A 26,093-nucleotide genomic window follows, 5' to 3' on the forward strand; every position below is an offset into this window, starting at 1 on the left:
ACCAAGGACTGAATGACCCATCCCAGCTATGGATGTACTCCAGAGACTTGATTTGACCCTGCAGTTTATTCCATCACTGCTGCAAGTCCGAACCAAGAACTTTGCCATTACTGTATGTAATTGATTCCATTGAACCAATTCTAGCTCTCATCTATATCTTTTTCCTTTTATGAGTAAACCTTTAGATTTTAGATTCTAAAGGATTGGCAACAGCGTGATTTGTGGGTAAGGTCTGATTTATATATTGACCTGGGTCTGGGGTTTGGTCCTTTGGGATCGAGGGAACCTTTTTTCTTTTACTGTGGTATTGGTTTTCATAACCATTCATCCCCATAACGAGTGGCACTGGTGGTGATACTGGGAAACTGGAGTGTCTAAGGGAATTGCTTGTGTGACTTGTGGTTAGCCAGTGGGGTAAAACCAAAGTCTTCTCTGTTTGGCTGGTTTGGTTTGCCTTGGTGATCATAGAAACCCCAGCCTTGGGCTGTAACTGCCCTGCTTTAAGCAATTTGTCCTGAATTGGCACTCTCCGTTGGATCCTGCCAGAACCAGCCTCATTACGGTGGCGTAGTCAAGTTAGGATCCGCAGAGCCATGTCAATTAAACTTTGGGTCAGAACCCCACGCTACCCAAATATGAATTTTGGTATTGAGAGTTTTGCTGGTTAAAGAACAGTTGCAATGCGTGAGCGAAGAGCGTATGAGGGCCTTTGCAAAAAAGCTCTGGAAGATCTGTGTTCAGAAAAGGGGATAATCTTTAGAAAGAAAGCTACAAATCAAGAAATGAGAAATCTGTTAGTGGCTAGTGATCAGGAGGCAGGAGCACAGCCCTTTCCTGAGGCTACAGAAGCTGCAGAAAAATTTAGAGTGCAAAAGGCAACAAATAAACTGCAACTTGAGCATGAATTGAATCTAGCAGAGCTTCGATTGCTGGAAAAGCAAAAGAATGCTGAGTTTGAAAGAGAAGCTGCTGAGAGAGAGAAAGAAGCGGCTGAGAGAGAAGAAAAAGCTCGTAAGGGGTGTCTGGAACTGCTGGCAACTGAGGAGAAAGCTCGACAGAGGGAACAGGAGACAGCCAAACTTCAGCTCCAAGTCATGGAAGAGCGGAGAAAGTCATCGCCACCTGGTACTCCACTTCCACACTGCCACAAGAAAAACTGGGATAGGATGTGTCCCATTTACAATGATACTGAGTATATAGAGGAGTTTTTGTCTACCTTTGAACGCCTCTGCAATCTGTACCAGATCCCCGATGATCAGCGAATGCCTGTTCTGCTGACCAGACTGACTGGGAAAGCCAGGGAGGTATTTAATGAATTGGGGGAACAAGAAGCTTGGATTATGAGCGGTTTAAAGATTCTGTGTTGAGGCGGTTCAAGGTTACTCCTGATTCTTACAAGGTTAAGTTTAGAAAGTTTAAAATGTCTAATGATTGTACTTTTGTAGAATGTGCTAATAAGCTGATGGATTTTGTTAAAAAGTGGGTTGTGGGAGCAAAGGCACATGGGAGTTTTGAAAAACTGCGGGAATTAATAAATTTGGAACAGTTCTTAGACATTGTGCCTGACCATGTGAGAGCAGCTGTGTGTGATAGGAACCCTGAGTCAGTCCTATGTGTTGCAGAGATTGCAGATGCCCATACCCAAAACAGGGCTCGGGAAGGATATAAACCCTGGGGGAAAATTAATCACCATTCTCCCCAGTTCAAGAGAAGGGAAGGATTTAAAAGTAAACCTGGCCCTGACTCTTATAAAGGAGCTCATGGGAGCCTGGAGGGTAGGAAGTCTCGCCACAAGAATGAACAGGTTGAATGCTAAAAGAAAAGGAGTACGTGTGGCACCTTACAGACTAACAAATTTATTTGAGCTACAACTCACTTCATCAGATGCATTCAGTGGAAAATACAGTGGGGAGATTTATATACACACCCAGAGAACATGAAACAATGGGTTTTATCATAAACACTGTAAAGAGAGTGATCACTTAAGATGAGCTATTACCAGCGGAAGGCGGGGGGAGGAGGAAAACCTTTTGTGGTGATAATCAAGGTAGGCCATTTCCAGCAGTTAACAAGAACATCTGACAGGTTTCAGAGTAGCAGCCGTGTTAGTCTGTATTCGCAAAAAGAAAAGGAGTACTTGTGGCACCTTAGAGACTAACAAATTTATTAGAGCATAAGCTTTCGTGAGCTACAGCTTGCATCCGATGAAGTGAACTGTAGCTCACGAAAGCTTATGCTCTAATAAATTTGTTAGTCTCTAAGGTGCCACAAGTACTCCTTTTCTTTTTAAGAACATCTGAGGAACAGTGGGGGGTGGGGTGGGGGGAGAAATAACATGGGGAAATAGTTTTACTTTGTGTAATGACACATCCACTCCCAGTCTCTATTCAAGCCTAAGTTAATTGTATTGAGTTTGCAAATTAATTCCAATTCATTTGTCTCTCGTTGGAGTCTGTTTCTGAAGTTTTTTTGTTGAAGGATAGCCACTCTCAGGTCTGTAATCAAGTGACCGGAGAGACTGAAGTGTTCTCCAACTGGTTTTTGAAAGTTATAATTCTTGACGTCTGATTTGGTCCATTTATTTTTACGTAGAGACTGTCCAGTTTGACCAATGTACATGGCAGAGGGGCATTGCTGGCACATGATGGAATATATCACGTTGGTAGATGCGCAGGCGAACGAGCCTCTGATAGTGTGGCTGATGTGATTAGGCCCTATGATGGTGTCCCCTGAATAGATATGTGGACAGAGTTGGCAACGGGCTTTGTTGCAAGGATAGGTTCCTGGGTTAATGGTTCTGTTGTGTGGTGTGTGGTTGCTGGTGAGTATTTGCTTCAGGTTGGGGGGCTGTCTGTAAGCAAGGACTGCTGTGGTGTGCTGGGCCACATGAGACCAGATTACCCAACCCTGAAGGGCGACCCAAAACCAGCAACCCCAAATGCCATGGCAAATGTTAATCCTGTTGTTATAAACTCAAAGGCAAGCCACACAGAGCCCAGCAGTGGTGCCCTGTGTGCAAATGCTGTTTCTGTGGTCTCTGAAGAATTTGACTTTAAACTCGTATTAAAGCTAAATATGGGGAAAATAATGCAGAGTTTATTAGCAGTGCAGAAGTGAATGGAGTAAGGTGTATGGCATGGAGGGACACTGCAGCAGATATTACTTTGGTTAAAGCAAGTCTTGTCAGCGAGGAAGATTATTGGCGAGATGAAAGTGTAACTGTGGTAGCCCTATCTGAGTATTTTATCAGGGTGCCTTTGGCTAAAATCCACCTTAAATGGAAGGAATTTGAGGGCACCATGGTTGTGGGAGTGAAGAACACAATCCCTAAGGATTTTATGATTGGAAATTATATTAAAGCTATGTTCAGTCAAGTTAACACAAACCAGGCACAGGAGAGGATTAATCCTAAAGTTGTGTCTATGGACGGTTTTTCCAAAAGTTTCTTTGGAAAGTAGCTGTTTGTCTGTTAATGAAGTTTCTGACTGTCTGTCTAATGTCTCAGAAGTGAATCTGGAATTAGATCAAGCACAGAAAGAACTCATTGGTCAGGACAAATAAATTTGTTAGTCTCTAAGGTGCCACAAGTACTCCTTTTCTTTTTGCGAATACAGACTAACACGGCTGCTACTCTGAAAACTGGTCAGGACAATGTTTCTCAGGAGCAGATTAAAGTGGATGGTCAGATTGAAGCCCAAACTGAGGAAGGAAAGGGTAGAATTTTGATGGGTGATGGATTGTTGGCTAATACTGCTTATAAAAGCGAACCTGAAAAGGGTAACTGTGATTTGCTGGAAGTACCTCAGGGTAGTGAGAAGAGCAGCAGTTTATCTGTGGGGAGTGGCAATGTGCCTGGGAAGGAAAGTTCAGATGAGCCTAGGCAGCCTAGTGAGCTGATGGCTTTGACTAGTCAGCAGTTTGGGAAAGCAAGGATAGTGGAAGATGAGTGTCCCTATACTTTACCTGTTACCGGTGTGGAGAAGTGTGACAGTGAAGGAAATGTTTCAGAGTAGCAGCCGTGTTAGTCTGTATTCGCAAAAAGAAAAGGAGTACTTGTGGCACCTTAGAGACTAACAAATTTATTAGAGCATAAGCTTTCGTGAGCCACAGCTCACTTCATCGGATGGCATCCGATGAAGTGAGCTGTGGCTCACGAAAGCTTATGCTCTAATAAATTTGTTAGTCTCTAAGGTGCCACAAGTACTCCTTTTCTTTTAGTGAAGGAAATGTGCCTGTGTCTGTCAGAGGTATTGACTTGCCTATGGAGGAAGCTACCCTGGTCTCCAAGCAGTTGTCTATGAACTGCCCTGTGTGCTGGGACAAGGGAAATGAGATCCCAAGCTGGGTGTCTGGGAAAGGAGAATGCGTCTCCGGCCCTTCTTTGTCTGTAGAGCAGACAGAAGTTGTCTTTCAGCCTGTGATGGTTGAAAATAGTGCAGTTGTCTCAGAGTTGGTTCTGGATTCAGCTAAAGCCCAGGAAGGGAATGGTCCTAAGTTTGTGTCTGCTACGAAGAATGGCGCCGTTACTAGGTTGCATCCAGTTAGTGTCCTAGCAAAATCCCAGAGACCAGACAATTCTGGTGCTTGTATTTTGCCAGTTGCTAATGTGTTGTTGGGAAAGGGTATAGCAACTCTGTCTGATCCGGGTGATACACTAGCCAGAGTACAAGGAGAGCAAAAAGGTGATTTGATTGTGTTACCTACTGATGGTGTGGAAACTTGTAGCAAGAAGGAAAAGATTCCTGAGCTTGTATGTGGCAAAGGAAAGGAGCATGCTTCTAACTTTTTATCTAGGAAGTCTAGAAGTTTGTCTGAAGGGGGATTGTGTAGGAATTTGCCTGATGGGCCAGAGGTGATTCTGGATGTAAGTGAGACCCAGAAAGAGTCTGTTGTTGCTCAGGAAAGTGTTCCTTTAGAGCAAGCCCTAGGTGAAGAGGGTAAAGGCAGAATTTCTGTGAGGAGTGAATTGCTGCTTAGAAAAGCTCCCGGGGAAAGGAATCCTCATGGTAATCTTTGCAAGCCGTTTACTACAACTGAAGGGTGTGAAAGTGATTTACTCAAGAAAGTTTCAGTTCCTAACAGCCAGAAATTTTCTGTGGTGAATGGATCCACTGACTTTCCTTTCAAAATATCCAGTGTGGATAGCTTTGAGAAGGTCTCAGATGGAGTGAAAGCTGTTAAGAAAGTTGAACAGTCCTATAAGCAAGTGGCTGTGTTTGGCCAGCTTGTTGGGGAGACAAGGTTGTTGAGAGAGGAATCAGAGTAGCAGCTGTGTTAGTCTGTATTAGCAAAAAGAAAAGGAGTACTTGTGGCACCTTAGAGACTAACAAATTTATTTGAGCATAAGCTTTCATAGTCTCTAAGGTGCCACAAGTACTACTTTTCTTTTTGAGAGAGGAATGTCTCCATGCTGATTCTGTAAGTGACCAAGCTGTGTCTCAGGTCCAGAGGGAAGATTGGGTAGCTGAGTCTGCAGAGCAGAACAGCTGGGCAGTTAATCTCTCGAGAATGCAGGGGATGGCAAGTATACTGTCATCTCTAGACACTTTTTGGACATGACTTGTATTCTCTCAGTGACTTAACATCTGATTCCATGTGGAAGCAGAGGTTGGTAAGGGAAGGACAACAGAACTTTGAGTCTGGCTTGTTAGTGAAAATGGATGGTATCTCTTTAAGACAGTCCAGCACTGGAATTGGTAGCAGTTAAGGATCTGAAGACTGGTGAACTGGCTTCTCTCTGTGGTAATGCAAATTACTTGGCTGGCAGGGAGAAGGAGGACTTGCTAATAGATGGCTAACAGATGGCTTAGGCAGTGGTGCTATAAGGAGGGCTTTGGGATGTATGACCACTGGGAGGCATTCACGGACAGAGGTCAGTTCTCTCGGGATGGACTTCATCTCAGTAGGGAAGGAAATAGACTTCTAGGATCGAGGCTAGCACAACTGATAAAGAGAGCTTTAAACTAGGAATTGGGGGGAGATGGATGGGAGATGTCCAGAAAATCTCCACGCCAGATTTTAGCATTGAGAGGGAAGAAGATGAAGTAAGAATGGATACAGCCGTGGGTAGGAGAATGTATATAAGGAGTGAGGGCGGTGTGGATATTAGTCTAATAGGTTATACTGGCTGTAGAATGACTGTGCCTAATAGGGTACAAAATGTGAGCGAGGCCAAACAGCAAAAATTAAGATGTTCGTACACCAATGCGAGGAGTCTAGGTAACAAAATGGAGGAACTAGAGCTACTGGTGCAGGAAGTGAAACCAGATATCATAGGGATAACAGAAACATGGTGGAATAGTAGTCATGACTGGACTACAGGTATTGAAGGGTATGTGCTCTTTAGGAAAGACAGAAACAAAGGTAAAGGGGGTGGAGTAGCATTGTATATCAATGATGAGGTAGAATGTAAAGAAATAAGAAGCAATGCAATGGATAAGACAGAGTCTGTCTGGGCAAAAATTACATTGGGGAAGAAAACTAGTAAAGCCTCTCCTACGATAGTGCTTGGGGTGTGCTATAGACCTCCGGGATCTAATTTGGATATGGATAGAGCCCTTTTTAATGTCTTTAATAAAGTAAATACTAATGGAAACTGCGTGATCATGGGAGACTTTAACTTCCCAGATATAGACTGGAGGACCAGTGCTAGTAATAATAATAGGGTTCAGATTTTCCTAGATGCGATAGCTGATGGATTCCTTCATCAAGTAGTTGCTGAACTGACTAGAGGGGATGCCATTTTAGATTTAATTTTGGTGAGTAGCGAGGAACTCGTAGAAGAAATGGTTGTAGGGGACAATCTTGGCTCAAGTGATCATGAGCTAATTCAGTTCAAACTAAATGGAAGGATTAACAAAAATAAATCTGCAACTAGGGTTTTTGATTTCAAAAGGGCTGACTTTCAAAAATTAAGGAAATTAGTTAGGGAAGTGGATTGGACTGAAGAACTTATGGATCTAAAGGTAGAGGCGGCCTGGGATTACTTTAAATCAAAACTGCAGAAGCTATCGGAAGCCTGTATCCCAAGAAAGGGGAAAAAATTCATAGGAAGGAGTTGTAGACCAAGCTGGATGAGCAAGCATTTTAGAGAGGTGATTAAGAAGAAGCAGAAAGCATCCAGGGAGTGGAAGATGGGAGGGATCAGCAAGGAAAGCTACCTAATTGAGGTCAGAACATGTAGGGATCAAGTGAGACAGGCTAAAAGTCGAGTAGAGTTGGACCTTGCAAAGGGAATTAAAACCAATAGTAAAAGGTTCTATAGCCATATAAATAAGAAGAAAACTAAGAAGGAAGAAGTGGGGCCGCTTAACACTGAGGATGGAGTGGAGGTTAAAGATAATCTAGGCATGGCCCAATATCTAAACAAATACTTTGCCTCAGTCTTTAATAAGGCTAAAGAGGATCTTGGGGATAATGGTAGCATGACAAATGGGAAGGAGGATATAGAGGTAGATATTACCATATCAGAGGTAGAAGCGAAACTGAAACAGCTTAATGGGACTAAATCGGGGGGCCCAGATAATCTTCATCCAAGAATATTAAAGGAATTGGCACCTGAAATTGCAAGCCCATTAGCAAGAATTTTTAATGAATCTGTAAACTCAGGAATAGTACCGAATGATTGGAGAATTGCTAATATAGTTCCTATTTTTAAGAAAGGGAAAAAAAGTGATCCGGGTAACTACAGGCCAGTTAGTTTGACATCTGTAGTATGCAAGGTCCTGGAAAAAATTTTGAAGGAGAAATTAGTTAAGGACGTTGAAGTCAATGGTAAATGGGACAAAATACAACATGGTTTTACAAAAGGTAGATCGTGCCAAACCAACCTAATCTCCTCTTTTGAAAAGGTAACAGATTTTTTAGATAAAGGAAATGCAGTGGATCTAATTTACCTAGATTTCAGTAAGGCATTTGATACCGTGCCACATGGGGAATTATTAGTTAAATTGGAGAAGATGGGGATCAATATAAACATCAAAAGGTGGATAAGGAATTGGTTAAAGGGGAGACTGCAATGGGTCCTACTGAAAGGCGAACTGTCAGGTTGGAGGGAGGTTACCAGTGGAGTTCCTCAGGGATCGGTTTTGGGACCAATCTTATTTAATCTTTTTATTACTGACCTTGGCACAAAAAGTGGGAGTGTGCTAATAAAGTTTGCAGATGATACAAAGCTGGGAGGTATTGCCAATTCGGAGAAGGATCGGGATATTATACAGGAGGATCTGGATTACCTTGTAAACTGGAGTAATAGTAATAGGATGAAATTTAATAGTGAGAAGTGTAAGGTTATGCATTTAGGGATTAATAACAAGAATTTTAGCTATAAGTTGGGGACGCATCAATTAGAAGTAACGGAAGAGGAGAAGGACCTTGGAGTATTGGTTGATCATAGGATGACTATGAGCTGCCAATGTGATATGGCTGTGAAAAAAGCTAATGCGGTTTTGGGATGCATCAGGAGAGGCATTTCCAGTAGGGATAAGGAGGTTTTAGTACCATTATACAAGGCACTAGTGAGACCTCCCCTAGAATACTGTGTACAGTTCTGGTCTCCCATGTTTAAAAAGGATGAATTCAAACTGGAGCAGGTACAGAGAAGGGCTACTAGGATGATCCGAGGAATGGAAAACTTGTCTTATGAAAGGAGACTTAAGGAGCTTGGCTTGTTTAGCCTAACTAAAAGAAGGTTGAGGGGAGATATGATTGCTCTCTATAAATATATCAGAGGGATAAATACAGGAGAGGGAGAGGAATTATTTCAGCTCAGCACCAATGTGGACACAAGAACAAATGGGTATAAACTGGCCACCAGGAAGTTTAGACTTGAAATCAGACGAAGGTTTTTAACCATCAGAGGAGTGAAGTTTTGGAATAGCCTTCCAAGGGAAGCAGTGGGGGCAAAAGATCTATCTGGCTTTAAGATTCTACTCGATAAGTTTATGGAGGAGATGGTATGATGGGATAATTGGATTTTGGTAAGTAATTGATCTTTAAATATTCAGGGTAAATAGGCCAAATCCCCTGAGATGGGATATTAGATGGATGGGATCTGAGTTACTATAGAAAATTCTTTCCTGGGTATCTGGCTGGTGAATCTTGCCCATATGCTCAGAGTTTAGCTGATTGCCATATTTGGGGTCGGGAAGGAATTTTCCTCCAGGGCAGATTGGAGAGGCCCTGGAGGTTTTTCGCCTTCCTCTGTAGCATGGGGCATGGTTGACTTGAGGGAGGCTTCTCTGCTCCTTGAAGTCTTTGAACCATGATTTAAGGACTTCAATAGCTCAGACATGGGTGAGGTTTTTCATAGGAGTGGGTGGGTGAGATTCTGTGGCCTGCGCTGTGCAGGAGGTTGGACTAGATGATCAGAATGGTCCCTTCTGACCTTAGTATCTATGAATCTATAATAGCTGTTAGCACAGAGGGCACACCCAATCAGCCAGTGAATTCTGTTAATCAAGAGAAATCAGGGTTTGATCCTTCAGGACAAGGAGGAAAGAGAGACCTTTATTTTGCAAAGGGAAGCCACAGGCTAACCCTAAAAGGCCCACACCTCAATGGTATTGAGCCAAAGGTGTGGCATGACAGAAATGACTGTGAACGGACACTTGCAATGAATTTGTTGTTTTTGCTAATGGTAATTCTTGTAACTAATGTGTTGCTATTACCAAAAACTGTAAAAAAAATGTACAATGTGCCAAATCTTTTGGAAAATCCCTTGAATATGTTAAAAGTGATACATAAGATCACACTTTGTTAAAAGGCCTTGTTATACTGATGTTGCACAGTTAATGCCTGTAAACAGTCTTGGATCTTTTCACAGGCGAATAGACATTCCAAACCCGATGTGCTGTATGAAAGGGGAAACTGAGGCACACTACCATATTGCTTTCACAGCTAAAAGCTGAGATTTCTATACTATGGACAACGTTAATATCTACATTGACCTGATGTTAATTGGGTTTCAAACATTTGCCAGAGCTTTTATGGATAAAGTAGTGAGGTTCTTTAGCTCTTGGCAAGATCACATGAGACATACAGGAACCATGCTGCAAGAGCAGATCCAATCCACTACTGTTCTAAACAAGTTTTGCCTTGAGTTTGTAAAGAAATTCAGTCAGGTTATTGAACATGACTTGGATGAACCATTTCTGTTATACACTGGTACGGCTTCTAACCCAATACTAGCTGTAGTAAGGCAGAACCAAGGATGGGGAGTTCTTGGGATGCAGTCAGGGATGTTTGTGTCATCCCTTCCTGCATCAATTTTGCGTTGGGGGTGTGATGTTCTTGACTTGAACTGGGACTGTATAGAACATTGTTACAACCAAGGTCCTGTAATGGCACCAAATCTTGTATAAAGGAGGTCAAACAAAGTGTCTAAGATGAGGTTATGGTTTGCTGGTTAGGATTATGCTATCTGTTTGCATGTATCATTTTGTATTTAAAGATATAAGTATTGGCTCTATACTGTCTGTATTCCAAACTTATGCTATGCTTCTGGGTGACACCCCAGCTAAGTTGGTGTCAGCTCTGCCTAGGCTGCTTGATGGCCCATTAAGGACCATCAGCTATACAAGTGACCCAATGAGAGAAGGCAGACTTGCCTCGTGACTCAGCAAGGTATGCAGGGACCTGCCTATGGACAGAACTCTGAGGTTTTTCCAGGCCAGGTGATGGACAGCTTGTCCTTGGGACAAAGAAAGAAAGACCACATGGCAAGAGAGTATAAAAAGCTGCTGCAGCTCCTCCATCTTGTCTTCAATCCTGCTTCTTACCTCTGGAGGAACTTCGCTATACTGAAGCTTTGAACCAAGGACTGAATGACCCATCCCAGCTGTGGATGTACTCCAGAGACTTGATTTGACCCTGCAGTTTATTCCATCACTGCTGCAAGCCTGAACCAAGAACTTTGCCATTACTGTATGTAATTGATTCCATTGAACCAATTCTAGCTCTCATCTATATCTTTTTCCTTTTATGAATAAACCTTTAGATTTTAGATTCTAAAGGATTGGCAACAGATTTGCCTAGAGGGATTCTCTGTTTTGAATCTGATTACCCTGTAAGGTGTTTACCATCCTGATTTTACAGAGGTGATTCTTTTATTTTTTCTTTAATTAAAATTCTTCTTTTAAGAACCTGATTGATTTTTTCATTGTTCTGAAGATCCAAGGGTTTGGGTCTGTGTTCACCTGTACAAATTGGTGAGGATTTTTATCAAGCCTTCCCCAGGAAAGGGGGTGTAGGGCTTGGGGGGATATTTTGGGGGAAGACATCTCCAAGTGGGCTCTTTCCCTGTTCTTTGTTTAACACGCTTGGTGGTGGCAGCATAGGGTTCAAGGACAAGGCAAAGTTTGTACTTTGGAAAGTTTTTAACCTTAGCTGGTAAGAATAAGCTTAGAGGGTCTTTCATGCAAGTCCCCACTTCTGTACCCTAGAGTTCAGAGTGAGGAAGGAACCTTGACAGGGTCCTTGGGCCACATACCAGAACCCATAATCTTATCCCCCTTCCCCAGCCAGAAGAGGATTCAGAGTACACCCATCATTACCACATAGAGAAACCTCTGACCCCCCCTGAGACAGAGATAGAAGAGGAAGAGATACTATCACAGGCAGACCTGGATGATTCACCACCGGCCCTATACTCATTTTCCACACCAGATGAAGCTGTGACGCCGTCTACCCCTATGACACCAGATGACCTGAAAAAGTTCCAAGAACTCTTCAAAAGAGTAGCAAACAGCCAAGAAATTGCCTTCCATGAGGTGCAGAAGAAACAACATAAGTTGTTAATCTTGCAGGCAGCATCATTGACCAAGGTCGCCCTCCCCATGGATGAGGCTATAATGGAGCCTGCGGAGGTAATATGCCAAACACCAGCATCGGCATCACCCACCAACAAAAAGGCTGACAGGAAATACTTCATTCCAGCCAAAGGCATGGAATTTTTGTTTTCACACCCTCAAGCCTGTTCTCTGGTAGTAGAGGCTGCCAATCAGCGCAGTCAATAGCCTCATTTCCGCTCCACGCCACAAGATAAAGAACACAAGAGACTGGACCTCTTTGGGTGGAAAGTTTACTCGTCAGCCATTCTTCTATTTAGAGTTGCCAACTATTCTGCTCTACTAGCAAATTACAACTACTCTAACTATAGTAAAATACAAGCGCTCATGGAGGACCTCCCCGAGCTTAAACGTCCTCAACTCAATGCCATTATCAATGAGGGTCAGTTAATAGCCTGCACAGCGCCGCAATCCTCAATGGATGCAGTGGACACAGCTGCCCAAACAACCGCAACAGCTGTGGTTATGAGAAGAGCATCATGGTTGCAAACTTAGGGAATTCCGAAAGAACTACAGCTAAAAGTGGAGGACCTCCCCTTCGATAGGGATAAACTATTATCTTCTCAAACAGACAATGTCCTCCATACTGTGAAGGACTCCCGAGCGACGCTGTGTACACTAGGCATACACCCACCGCCTGACAAATGCCCACACTTTACACCACACCAGAGGTCACGAGATGCCTTGTTTAACCATCAACAACTACGATACTTTGCTGAGAACACACGCAAACAACGGGCTCAGAGACTACAAGCTCTGCAGAACCAGGCCTTGTCCATCTACATCTAAGCCACAATTTTGAAGTATTGGGTCGAGGGTATACATGACCTCCCCACACCTCTAGCACCAACAAATACCCCATCCCACAACTTTGGTCACTGCCTATGCCCGTTTTACCGTTCCTGGGCTGCGATAACCACAGATCAATGGGTATTGGAGATCATACAATCTGGCTACACCATCCCTTTCACAACCATCCCCCCCACCCTTCCCCGTCCCTCCTCAGGGACCCCTCTCATGCAACAGGAAGTAGACTACCTCCTAATGCTGGGTCTGTAGAACTAGTACCACACCTATACTGAGAGAAGGGTTTTTGCTCCACATATTTCCTGACAGAGAATAAAGGAGGGGGATAGAGACCAATTTTAGATCTCCGAAAACTCAACAGCTTCGTACACAACCACAGGTTCAAAATGGTCACTCTGGCCACAATAATCCCAGTGCTAGACAGAGTGGACTGTTTGCAGCCCTCAATCTCCCAGATGCATACTTCCATATTACAATACATCCTGCCCACAGACGGTTCCTAAAGTTCACAGTAGGACCCAACCATTACCAATACAGGGTCCTTCCCTTCAGACTATCCACTGCTCCCCAAGTATTCTCAAAAACACGGTAGTACCAGCAGATTTACGATGCAAAGGAGTCCTAATCTTCCCCTATTTAGACGATTGCCTACTCAAGGGTGCCAATCGACAAGAAACAGTATGCAAGCTGAAGACCACAATAGATCTGTTTCACCAGCTAGGTCTATAGATAAACTAAAAGAAATCCTCCCTGGAACCAACTCAGCGCTTGGCGTTTATTGGAACTGACTTAGACTCCATACAAGCCAAGGCAACATTACCAAACCACAGGTTCACTACTTTGACCAATCTTATTTCCCCAGTGACCATCAGCCCACAAGCTTCAGTGAGGACATGCCTTCAGATTCTGGAACATATGGCAGCTACAACTTTCATAGTAAAGTATACCAGACTTCATTTGCGCTGTCTGCAGCACTGGTTGAGCATGGTCTATGCACCCAGCAAACACTCTCTCAACAGACTTGTGACACTACCACCAAGGGTTATCCTCTCCCTACAATGGTGGACACAACCAGGGAATGTATGCTCAGGGATTCCCTTTCAACAGGACCCCCCCCGTCTGTGACTATTACAACAGACACCTCCCTGGTAGGTCCGGGCGCCCACTTGGGTCACCACAATGTACAAGGCAAGTGGTCCGTGACGGAAATCTCACTACATATCAATCTCCTGGAACTCCACGTGGTACGCAATGCATGCCGCCACTTCCTTCCACTTATATGGCAGACCTCAATCTCTATTGTCACTGACAATGTGGCATGCATGTTTTACATCAATTGCCAAGGGGGAGCCAGGTCTCACTCGCTATGCATAGAAGCCATGAAACTTATGGAACTTGTGCATCCGCAACAATACAAACATCACAGTGTCATACCTACCGGGATGCCAAAACACTTCAGCTGACAACTTCAGCAGGCACTTCTCACAGGAACATGAGTGGGAAATTCACGACGGTGTTCTCAGCACGATGTTCCAAAAATGGGGTCACCCAGTGATCGACCTGTTCACCTCAGCGACAAACTACAAATGCCACTCTTTTGCTCCAGGGCCAGCCTGGCATCGGGATTGTTAGGGGATGCCTTCCTCATCCTGTGGAACGCGTCACTCATGTATGCCTTCCCGCTGATACCAGTGATCCCATGGGTCATTCGCAAGATACGAATCAACAGAGCATACATCATTCTCATTGTCCCCACATGGCCCAGACAGACTTGGTTTCTGTACCTGTCATGCCTAGCAGTCTGTGCCCCACAACTGCTGCCCTTATGGATGGATCTCCTGTCCCAGAACAAGGGCCTAATGCTCCATCCAGACCCAGCAAAGCTCCATCTCAAAGTGTGGCTTCTGTGTGGTTCCAACATGTAGAATTGAACTGCACGGAGAAAGTAAAACAGGTATTACTAAATAGCCATCCCCTCACCAGTAGGAATACTTACCAGCACAAGTGGAGAAGATTCTCCCTTTAGTGCCAGCAAAAACAGCTGGATGCGATCAAGGCGCTTCTGTCTATGATCCTAGACTACCTACTAGAACCAAAGGAAACGGGGTTAGTCATGAGTTCTATTAAAGTACACCTGGCTGCCATCACGGCCTCCACAAGCCGATAGAAGGGGCTTCAATATTCACTCACCCGATTACACAGTGCTTTCTTGCAGGTATACAGAACATGTACCCAGAAGTACGCCACCCTATGCCACCATGGGATCTCAATCTTGTGCTCAAATGTCTCACAAGACCACCGTATGAATTTCTAGCAACCCGCTCGTTCTTACTTATGTCAATGAATGCCACTAGGAATGCAACCGTCACGTCTGCAAGATGTGTCAGCAAAATAGGAGTGTTGATGGCTGAACCACCGTATACTGTATTTACCAAAGACAAAATCATGTTACGTCCTCACCCAAAATTCTTGCCCAAAGTGGCTACATATTTTCAGATTAATCAAACCATACACTTACCTGCCTTCTATCCCAAGCCACATAAGGATTCTCAAGAAGCAACATTACACACACTAGATGTCAGATGGGCTGTAGCCTTCTACTTGGACAGAACTAAACCATTTCACAAGTCACCAAGTCTATTCGTCTCTACAGCAGAGCGCTCCAAAGGCTCTACAATATCGACCCAGAGACTCTCCAAATGAGTCTCTTCCGGTATTCAAACTTGCTACCACCTACAGAACAAAGAATGCCTTGTGGGCATCAGATCCCACTCAACACAAGCCATGGCAACATCAATCGCATTCTTGAACAACGTCCCCTTAATAGACATTTGTAGAGCTGCAACCTGGACATTGGAGCACACTTTTGCAAAGCATTACGCTATCACCCGAGGCCTTATCTCAGATTCTGTCGTTGGCCTCACAGTGCTCTCATCACACGCTTTTATATGCAACTCCAAATCCCTGCCATCCCTAGTGGGATACTGCTCTACAAGCACTTAGAGTGGAGCACCCACAGGGACATCACTCGAAGAAGTTACTCACCTTGTGCAGTACCGATGATTCTTAGAGATGTGTGTCCCTGTGGGTGCTCCACCCTCCTTCCTTCTACTTTGGAGTTCACAGAGCTCAGCTCTGCAGTGGAGAAGGAACGGAGGGGATGGTCGGAGGTGTGTGCGCTACAGGAGGCACCAACAGCTGCACGAGAGAGCTCCTGTGCGCGCCCTTCCCCCGACCGAGTACTGCTGTGAAAAATCTCTGATCTCTGGCACAGAGACGCACCAACACCTAGAGTGGCACACCCACAGGGGGACACATCTCGAAGAACCATCGTTACTGCACAAGGTGAGTAACTTCTTCTTTCTCAATTCCATCGTTCCAGGGGCATCCTAGTATATTGTCAACTGAAGTGTGTTGGGGGGGGAGTAAGAGGAGAGTGGTGTACATGTGGTGGGGGAGACAGTAGGCTGACCGACCTATCCTGAGGCAGCCCCCAGCTGTGCTCGGCACAGCAGTCTCTCCGGAAGCAGTCTGCTTTGCCTGTCTGCCTATGGTTCTGTGATTCCATCCAAGTTCTCCCACAGCCTCCTCAGCTGCCAGGAGCAGAATCCTGAGAAGCTCTGTGAGCTCTCCATGCTGAGGAATGTTAAAGCAGCAAAGCAGTGTGTGTCCTGTCCCCCTGTATCCCCCAGCCTCAGCTCCCTGCAGCAGCAGTCTGTCTGCAGCTGTGTTCCTAGTGCAGGGCAGAACAAGAGCATTCCACATTAATGATTTGCTCTTTGTTGCCCAAAACGAAGCACAGCTGTTACTTCCTGGAGCTTTGAAAGGAGGGGGGCACATGCCTGCAGGGCAGCAGAGATCAAAACAGTGAGCAGAGCTGTCATGGCAGGCATTGTGGGATACTGGTGGAAGCCAGTTATGTCAACAAAACAAACAGCAGGGTCTACACTGGCACTTTGTCACTTAAACTTTTGCCACAAAAAGCCTTATGCCTCTTGTTGAGGTGGTTTTATTTTGTCAGTAAAACAGCAGAGTTTTTCCACCGAAAGTAGCTTTGTAGTGTGTACACCTCCCCTGTTTTGTCAGCAAAAGGCAGCTTTTGCTGACAAAACTTTGTAGTGTAGACAAGGCCTTAGAGTCCCATATCCTATGTACTGGGAAGCAGTGACTTTGAAAAAGATTTGGGAGAAATGGTGGATAATCAGTTGAACGCAAACTCCTAATGTGATGCTATGGCAAAAGAGCTAGTGTGATCCTGGGATGCATGAACAAGAGAATCTCAGGTTATTTTACCTCTGTCTTTGGCACTGGTGCGATGGCTGCTGGAATCCTGTGTCCAGTTCTGGTGCCCATAATTCAAGAAGGATGTGGATAAATTGGAGAGGATTCAGAGAAGAGCCACGAGAATGATTAAAGGATTTAGAAACCCTGCCTTATAGTGATAGACTCAAGGAATTCAATCTATTTAGCTTAACAAAGAGAAGATTAGGGTTTGACTTGATTAGACTCTAAATACCCACTTGGGGAACAAATATTTAATAATGAGTTCTTCAGTCTAGCAGAGAAAGGTCTAAGATGATCTAGTGGCTGGAAGTTGAAGTTAGACAAATTCAGACTGGAAATGAGGCATGAATTTTTAACAGTAAGAGTAATTAATCACTGGAACAATTTACAGAGTAGCAGCTGTGTTAGTCTGTATTCGCAAAAAGAAAAGGAGTACTTGTGGCACCTTAGAAACTAACAAATTTATTTGAGCATAAGCTTTCATGAGCTACAGCTCACTTCATCCGATGTAGCTCACGAAAGCTTATGCTCAAATAAATTTGTTAGTCTGTAAGGTGCCACAAGTACTCCTTTTCTTGGAACAATTTACTAAGGGTTGTGTGGATTTTCCATCACTGACAATTTTTTAAATCAAGATTGGATGATTTTCTAAAAGATCTGCTCTAGGAATTATTTTGGGGAAGTTCCATGTCCTCTGCTACACAGATCAGACTAGATGATCACAGTGGTCCCTTCTGGCTTTAGAATCTATGAATCTATGGGAGGTGTGACAGGGTTGGGCTAGATGGCTACAGGAGAGTGATAGAAGGCAGATATGTTAGCCCCAGGTTAAGTAGGTCCCTTTTTCCTGGGTAAGGTAACAGGGAAGGTTCCAGAACAATCAGGAACTTTCTGGAAACAATTAAGGCAGACAGGCTGATTAGAACACCTACAGCCGATCAAGAAGGTGCTAGAATCAATTAACGTAGGTTAATCAGGGCACCTGGGTTTAAAAAGGAGCTCACTTCAGTTTGTAGTGCGTGTGTAAGGAGCTGGGAGCAAGAGGCACTAGGAGCTGAGAGTGAGCATGTGGACTGTTGGAGGACTGAGGAGTACAAGCATTATCCGACACCAGGAGGAACGTCCTATGGTGAGGATAAACAAGGTGTTGGGAGGAGGCCATGGGGAAGTAGCCCAATGAGTTGTAGCTGTCGCACAGCTGTTCCAGGAGGCTCTCTAGACAGCTGCATTCTACAGGGCCCTGGGCTGGAACCCGGAGTAGAGGGCGGGCCTGGGTTCCCCCCAAACCTCCCAACTCCTGGTCAGACACAGGAGGAGTTGACCTGGACTGTGGGTTCACAAAAACGGCCAAACTGAGGGCTGCCGCAAATCTCCGAGGTGAGCAAATCCGCCAATAAGCGCAAGACCTACCAAGGTAGAGGAGGAACTTTGTCACAGAGGGCACATAGTCCCTGGGGAAGGTGGGGCTTCCCCTGGAAACTGTGGAATTTCTCAGTATTTGCAATGTACCCATCACCATGGTATAACAGAACCCCATTTATCCAAGCCTTCATTATCCAGCTCTTCGTATTAACCAAACAGGCAGCGCGCACGCAGGATAGCGTACACGAACTGTTACTTCTAGTAAAGAGCAGAAATGATAAACTCAAGCAACTGCAAAATAATACAGTGTTGCTGTTGTTGCAACTTAAAATGACCATTCTGCGTTTTTAAAAACTGGTACTCTTTACTAGAAGTAGCTGTTCATGTACACTGAAAATAAAAAATGGGTGTGTGGGTCAGATAGTTTAAAAGCAACTCCACATCTTAAATAATGGATAGAAAGCTCTTTGCCAATTCTCCAGATTATCTGAATTTTTGATGATTCGATCTGGACTCGGTCCCAATTAGATCGGATAATTGGGGTTCTGCTGAATGTGAGCTCCTGTCTCAAGCTATTGCTTTGCTGATTCCCTTCTAAGATATACTCTGCATTCTTTGTAGGGCATTGGTGGAGAAACCTAGTGGCCTTATGTCCAGGAGCACGGAATACCAGAATCACTGCTGTATTTCCAAACATTAACAAACCCAATGGGAGCAGCTAGGTGTTTAGCATTTTGAAAATTGGGCCATTTATTTCAATGCTTAAATATAGACTGAGGAGCCTAATTTAGGACAGATGAACACATACTTCCCCTGGATCGATAATATTGGCCATAATGTATTAAACAGCTCATTTACATGGAAGTGAATTTTGTAACAAGGGAAGACACAGTTCGTGTTACTAACTGTGATTTAATACTTTGATTCAGTATTTGTTCAGGGGGTTACCCTCTAAGACATTCCTTATTAAAATACTTAACATCTAGTTAAAGGAAAAGAGAGAATGGGACACTGAAGGTAGGAAATGAGGGGAGTGGGAGAATGGAGGAAAGAGAGCACAGTGGAAATGATTTATTTTAATCAAGGTGATTTAAATCACAAAGTGGAAAGCCTCTATTTTAGTGTTTTTCAAAATTTTTGTGCTAGTGACACCATTTGGACTTAAAATAAAATCATGACCTCCCCACTAGAAAAAATTGCAACCCCCCCCCCGCCCACCTTCAGCATCACCGTCTGGGAGCTCGTGACTGGGGCTATGGGTCCCCTGCCATCTGTGGGGGCCCCCAGCTGGGACTCTGGGCCCCCCATGGGACTTTCTTCCCTGGCGATCCCATCAAAATGGAGTCGCGACCCACTTCGGGGTCACAGCCCACAGTTTGAGACCCACTGTTCTATTTGATTCATCAATTTCAATCAGCTTTTTTATTTGTACTTCAGTTACTTTCTAAGGAAAAGTTAATTCTCATTTGCTGATGTAACCATTAAAATATGTTGATTTACAACTAAATGGAGCCTTTACTCTAGACTTGGTACATCTTTTTGCTACTTAGGAGAATACACTATTTATTTAAGCAATTATAATGCTTAATATTTTCAGATTTTTATTAATTGTACATTTTAGTATGTTAGAAAATAGTGAATGAGATGTTGCTTATTTACTAGATAATTTACTTTTTGCTCATGATTTATGTCAAGCTGCATCAGTGGGAGCTGGAATTTAAACACCAAACATGTTATGAAATTTATTTGTACTAAACAAAGCAACCTTAAATGTTTTGGATACGTAAACTTCTCTTATCAAAACATCTTTTATATTTACAACTAAATAATAAGTTTAGGCCTTAATATATTTTGTATTAAATTCAGATTTCATTCTAAACAGGTAATTTTTAAAAAGAAAAACTTACTATAATTTAAATAACAAATTAAAAAAATCCAATGTAAATACTAAAAAATTCATGTTTAAAAAAAAATCATTGATTTTTATCTATCCTAGACTTTTGCATGCTGCCAGCGTGGCTCTTTGTGCCATACACTTTGGTAGGGTGACCAGACAGCAAATGTGAAAAATTTGGACAGGGGGAGGGGGGTACTAGGAGCCTACATAAGAAAAAGACCCCAAAATCGGGGTCACCCTACACTTTGGGTTCCACTGTGCTTGGGTTGGGTTGGCAAATTGTTTCCCTTGCCCTGCTTCTCTCCGCAGGTTCAGTATGCTTCCTGTGGCTTCCTAGAGAAGAACAGAGACACTTTGCCAGCAAATATCCGGGGTCTCTTCATCAACAGTGTCACCCCACTACTGAGTGTGCTGTTTACAGGTCAGTCCCCCTGTTGTCGTGGGTGCCCAGTGGGTAGTGTCACCAATGATCCCTGAGATCATGGACTGTGCTTAGGGGAGAGAATCAATCACATTAGAATCCAGTAAACAAACACTACTGTAAGAGCTGTGCACTGGCCAGGAGGCCGTGCCTGGGACACAGACATCTGCTTAATATTGGACCATGTCCCCTTCACTTGCATCCCCTTCACTGTTCCTCCAGCCCAGGGAGTCTGTCTTAGACTGTTTTCAGAGTAGCAGCCGTGTTAGTCTGTATCCGCAAAAAAGAAAAGGAGTACTTGTGGCACCTTAGAGACGGAGCTTATGCTCAAATAAATTTGTTAGTCTCTAAGGTGCCACAAGTACTCCTTTTCTTTTTGTCTTAGACTGAGTAACTGAATGTTTGTGCACCACACTGATCACAGCTTCCCAGATGCAAAGTATTACCCCAGCCCTCCCATGGCAAAAACATAAGTGTAGCAGCCAAGCTTGTGGTGCCCTTAGTGCACCGTCTCACTCCTGCTCTGCCAGGGCCTTCAGTTCCAGAAGGGTTTTGTGGAGGCTACAGCATCAGTGCTCCTAGGTAAGTAGGCTTCCCTCTCATGGTCTGGGAGCCATGACTAAGTCGGTCAGCAAACTATAGAGCCAGCTGAGCAGTTAGGCCACAGTTTATTGGAGGGGGAAGATAAAAACAAATCCACACCCCCCGGACACATTACTCCTGAGGGAATTCTGCAATAAAAAATTCTGTGCACAATATTTTAAAATGCTGCAAAATTCTGCATATTTTATTTTTCAAAATCACACCAGTTTCAATTATTTTTGGTCATTTATTTCAAAATACCTGTCAGCAAGTATCTCTGTAACAATACAGATAACAAAGATTCAGGAAATGTTTTTTGTCAAATAGATTCCTTACAAGGCATATTAATACAGAACTCTGAGTAATAATTCATTTAAATGACAGTACAGAACCATATTTCCCACACCCCTCAGAAGCAGTGCAAAGGCTTGGGGGAGTCAGAGGCAACGGAGGACTTGAGGGACAGGGAAGTAAATTGCTGGGAAGGAGCCTGGATGTGAACTTGGAGGGTTGTTGGGTATGGGTGGGGAAAGTATGGAACAAGTGTTTTGGGGGGTCAGGGAGGGATTGTTAAGGAGCTTCCCCAATGCAGATCCTGGCTGACCTCTAGCCTTTCTCATTGTCAGGCATATCTTCCCCTGTTCCCATGTTTTTCTGCACCCCCATGTGTCCTTGCACCCCCTGTCCATGTGTGTCCCTCCACCACCACTCATACACCCACTCCCCCCATGTGGCCCTGCATCCCTCCCCCTGACCCTATGTATTCCTGTACCCCCTCCCCCCTGTCTAGATGTGTGTCTGGGCCTCCACCCAGCCACCCCCCTGTTCCCATGTGGCTCTGTACCCCCTCCCCCATCACCATGTGGCTCTGTGCGCCCACCCAGCCACTCCCCTGTCCCTATTCCCCTTCCCCCTGTCCCCATGTGTGTCTGTACACCCACTAAGCCACCATCTGTAGCTCTGCACCCCCTCCCCCATCACCGTGTGGCCCTGCACCTCCACTCCCATTCAGCCCCATTCCCAGTCTGTCCTCCCCCACTAGCCCTTATGAGCCCGCGTCTGACCCCCACCGCATCCCACGCTGTTTATCTCCCCATAGCCCCATCTCCTGACCTGGCCTGACAGGCACGGCAACCCTAAGTGTCCTGTCATGGGCAAAAGGTAGAACTGCAGCAACATTTCAGCAAAGCTTTTTTCTGTGCAAAAAAATAAAAATTATGTGTGGCTCATTAATTACACATGCACGCAGGAGTAACACATACTCATGGTAGTGGAAACATCCCTCAAAGGCCATCCTGTAGATGGTGGAAGTGTCTCTCAGGGTCTGGCTACTTGGAGGTCTTGTTTAGGTCTGAAATAAAGGAGGCAGTCTTTTTTCATTTCTTCTGCACATTTAATGCCCACCTCAGCCCCAAGACCTGGCATGACCTGTTCTTTGTAAAAGCTGCTTGTAGTCAGATGCTCCTCTCCAAGTGGTAACACATGATTAATTGGCACCTTTCAGCTAAAGGCTAATGTTTATCTTTTCAGTATCGAGGGCTGTGTGGTATCTGTAAAGGAAATGTGGCCTTGGCCACTTTGTCATTTTCATTATGGCTGGAAAGCTGGACAAGTTATATCAATTCCAAGAATCAGCCGTTTCTTCACCCTCTTGCCCTAGATCAAATAGCCCACCTCCCTGGGGCCAGTGCAGGATTGTCCCCTATTGTACATTCACTAGTGTTAATTTTCAAAGAGAAGCAATGGGGCCTCCATTTCCCTGGAGACACTGTTTCTTCCATGAAGGCCATATTCCCTTTTGCATCTTACTCTAGGGGAGCTTTTCCTGATTTCCAGCCTGAATCTAATTTTAATTAACATTAGGGCTGTTAATTAATCACAGTTAATTCCCGCAATTAATTCAAAAAATTAATCATGATAAAAAAAAAGATTAATTGCAGTTTTAATCACACTGTTAAACAGTAGACTACCAAATGAAATTTATTAAATTTTTTGGATGTTTTTCTACATTTTTAAATATATTGATTTCAATTATAACAGAATACAAAGTGTACAGTGCTCACTTTATATTATTTTATTAAAAATATTTGCACTGTAAAAATGATAAAAGAAATAGTATTTTTCAATTCATCTCATACAAGTATTATAATACAATCTCTTTATGTGAAAATGCAACTTACAAATGTAGATTTTTTTGTTACATAATTGCACTCAAAAACAAAACAATGTAAAACTTTAGCGCCTACAAGTCCACTCAGTCCTACTTCTTGTTCAGCCAATCGCTAAGACAAACAAGTTTGTTTATATTTACAGGAGATATTGCTGCCCCTTCTTATTTACAATGTCACCTGAAAGTGAGAACAGGTGTTCGCATGGCACTTTTGTAGCCGGCATTACAAGGTATTTACTTTCCACATTTAGCCACCATTCCAGAGGACATGCTTCCATGCTGATGACGCTTTTTTAAAAATAATGTGTTAATTAAATTTTGACTGAACTCCTTGGGAGAAAATAGTATGTCTCCTGCTCTGTTTTACCCACATTCTGCCATATATTTCATGTTATAGGAATCTCAGATGATGCCCCAGCACATGTTCATTTTCAGAACACTTTCACTGCAGATTTGACAAAATGCAAAGAAGCTACCAATGTGAGATTTCGAAAGATAGCTACAGCACTTGACCCAAGGGTTGAGAATCTGAAATGCTTTCCAACCTCTGAGAGGGATGAGATGTAGAGCATGCTTTCAAAAGTCTTAAAAGAGCAACACTGATGAGAGAAACTACATAACCCAAACCACCAAAAAAGAAAACCTTCTGCTGATGGCATCTGATTCAGATGATGAAAGTGAACATGTGTTAGTCTGCACTGCTTTGGATCGTTATCGAGCAGAACCCGTCATCAGCATGGACTCATGTCCTCTGGAATGGTGAAATATGAAGGGACATATGAATCCTTAGTGCATCTGGCACGTAAAGATCTTGCGACGCCGGCTACAACAGTGCCATGCGAATGCCTGTTCTCACTTTCAGGTGACATTGTAAATAAGAAGAGGGCAGCAATATCTTCTGCAAATGTACACAAACTTGTTTGTCTGAGTGACTGGCTGAACAAGAAGTAAGACTGAGTAGACTTGTAGGCTCTAAAGTTTTACATTGTTTTATTTTTGAATGCAGTTATTTTTTGTACATAATTCTATTTTTTGTACATAATTCTTGTACATTTGTAAGTTCAACTTTCATGATAAAGAGATTGTATTACAGTACTTGTATGAGGTGAATTGGAAAAATACTATTTCATTTTTTTTACAGCACAAATATTTGTAATAAAAATAAATATAAAGTGAGTACTGTGTTCTGTTGTAATTGAAATCAATATATTTGAAAATGTAGAAAACATCCAAAATATTTACATAAATGGTATTATACTATTGTTTAACAGTGCAATTAATCGTGATTAATTTTTTTATCACTTCACAGCCCTAATTAACATTATTTATAGTACCCTCATCCTTGCTAGTTGACTCTGAGGAGTTGCCCTTTACAATTTTTCTCCCCATTCTTGATGTTTATGCCTTCATATATTTATGAAGAGTTTTCCTTTCCCTCCCTTACTGTCTCTTAGTGAAGAATGGAATAGTCTGGCTCTTTCCACCCTGATTAGTGCCATGGCTCTTCTTTGAACTCCCTTCAGTTTGTCTATTATGTGGTTCACAGAGATGACTCCGTATCCCAGGCACAGCTGCAGTATTCCAAAGTCAGACTATTCTACCTTGCTTTGTGATATGGCAGTCCATGCAGTTGTATGTGCAGCCCAAAACTGTACTGGCATCATGGTTCAGGGTTATCTTTAAATAAAGCCTTGGTTTTACTCTGTTACTTGGCAAACACCCAAAAGCATTCATTCAAATTAAGTTTAATTAGGCACAGGAAAGAACAGAAAATTAAAACAGGCATTTCTATTGAAACTGTTGTTGAGTGATTATGCAAAACAAACTTAGTCAGACCTTATCAATGTCTTTCTCCTTTAGTAGTCAAAATATTAGAATCTCTTATTTTCAGAGCATATTTTCTATGATGAACAGGAGAAGGTTAATTTTACTCTTAGTCCTGATGTGAAAGATATTCACTCATTCTCTTCTTAACAGACAGCCACAAAGGTGGAGGAGAGACAGGATAGAAAAGATGGGTGAAATAGGGTTTTGATGATGTTTTTGGAACACTGTACTGCTGGTTAGTAATCAGTGGATGCTTTGGCTGGCAAGTTGACCGTGACACCTGTTGCTTGGGTCCTGGTTAGTTATGTTTTGGTCAGTGCTGTCATCTGGTTGGATCCCTTCTCCTTAAACAACACAGGTTTGGATGATCGCAGGATAGTTGATTTCAGGATTCAATGAAAAGCCAAGAAAGTGAGATAGGATAAGAGGAAAGAAACAGTGAACATAAGAATGGCCCTTCTGGGTCAGACCAAAGGTCCATCTAGCCCTGTATCATGTCTTCTGACAGTGGCCAGTGCCAGGTGCCCCAGAGGGAATGAACAGAACAGGGAATCCTCAAATGATCCATCCCCTTGTCGCTCATTCCCAGCTTCTGGCAAACAGAGGCTACGGACATCATTCCTGCCCATCCTGGCTAATAGCCATTGATGGACCTATTCGCCATGAATTTATCTAGTTCTTTTCTGAACCCTGTTATGGCCTTGGCCATCACAACATCCTCTGGCAAGCAGTTCCACAGGTTGACTGTGTGGTGTGAAGAAATACTTCCTTTTATTTGTTTTAAACCTACTGCCTATTAATTTCATTTGGTGATTCCTAGTTCTTGTTGTATGAGAAGTAGTAAACAACACTTCCTTATCTACTTTCCCTACACCAGTCATGATTTTATTGACCTCA

The 26,093-nt window shown here is 43.4% G+C and overlaps 1 protein-coding gene across 1 annotated transcript in view; it reads left to right on the forward strand.

Annotated features, from left to right (window-relative positions):
* Positions 1-26,093, forward strand: part of LOC119855834 (myosin-IIIb-like) — a 144,219-nt gene that overhangs the window by 42,654 nt on the left and 75,472 nt on the right. Inside the window, exon 15 of the mRNA XM_038402642.2 lies at positions 20,506-20,617. Within this exon, the coding sequence (XP_038258570.1) occupies positions 20,506-20,617 (112 nt within the window). The remainder of the gene's footprint in view (positions 1-20,505; positions 20,618-26,093) is intronic.

Source organism: Dermochelys coriacea, chromosome 5, assembly GCF_009764565.3.
Source record: "Dermochelys coriacea isolate rDerCor1 chromosome 5, rDerCor1.pri.v4, whole genome shotgun sequence".
Classification (NCBI taxonomy): domain Eukaryota; kingdom Metazoa; phylum Chordata; order Testudines; family Dermochelyidae; genus Dermochelys; species Dermochelys coriacea.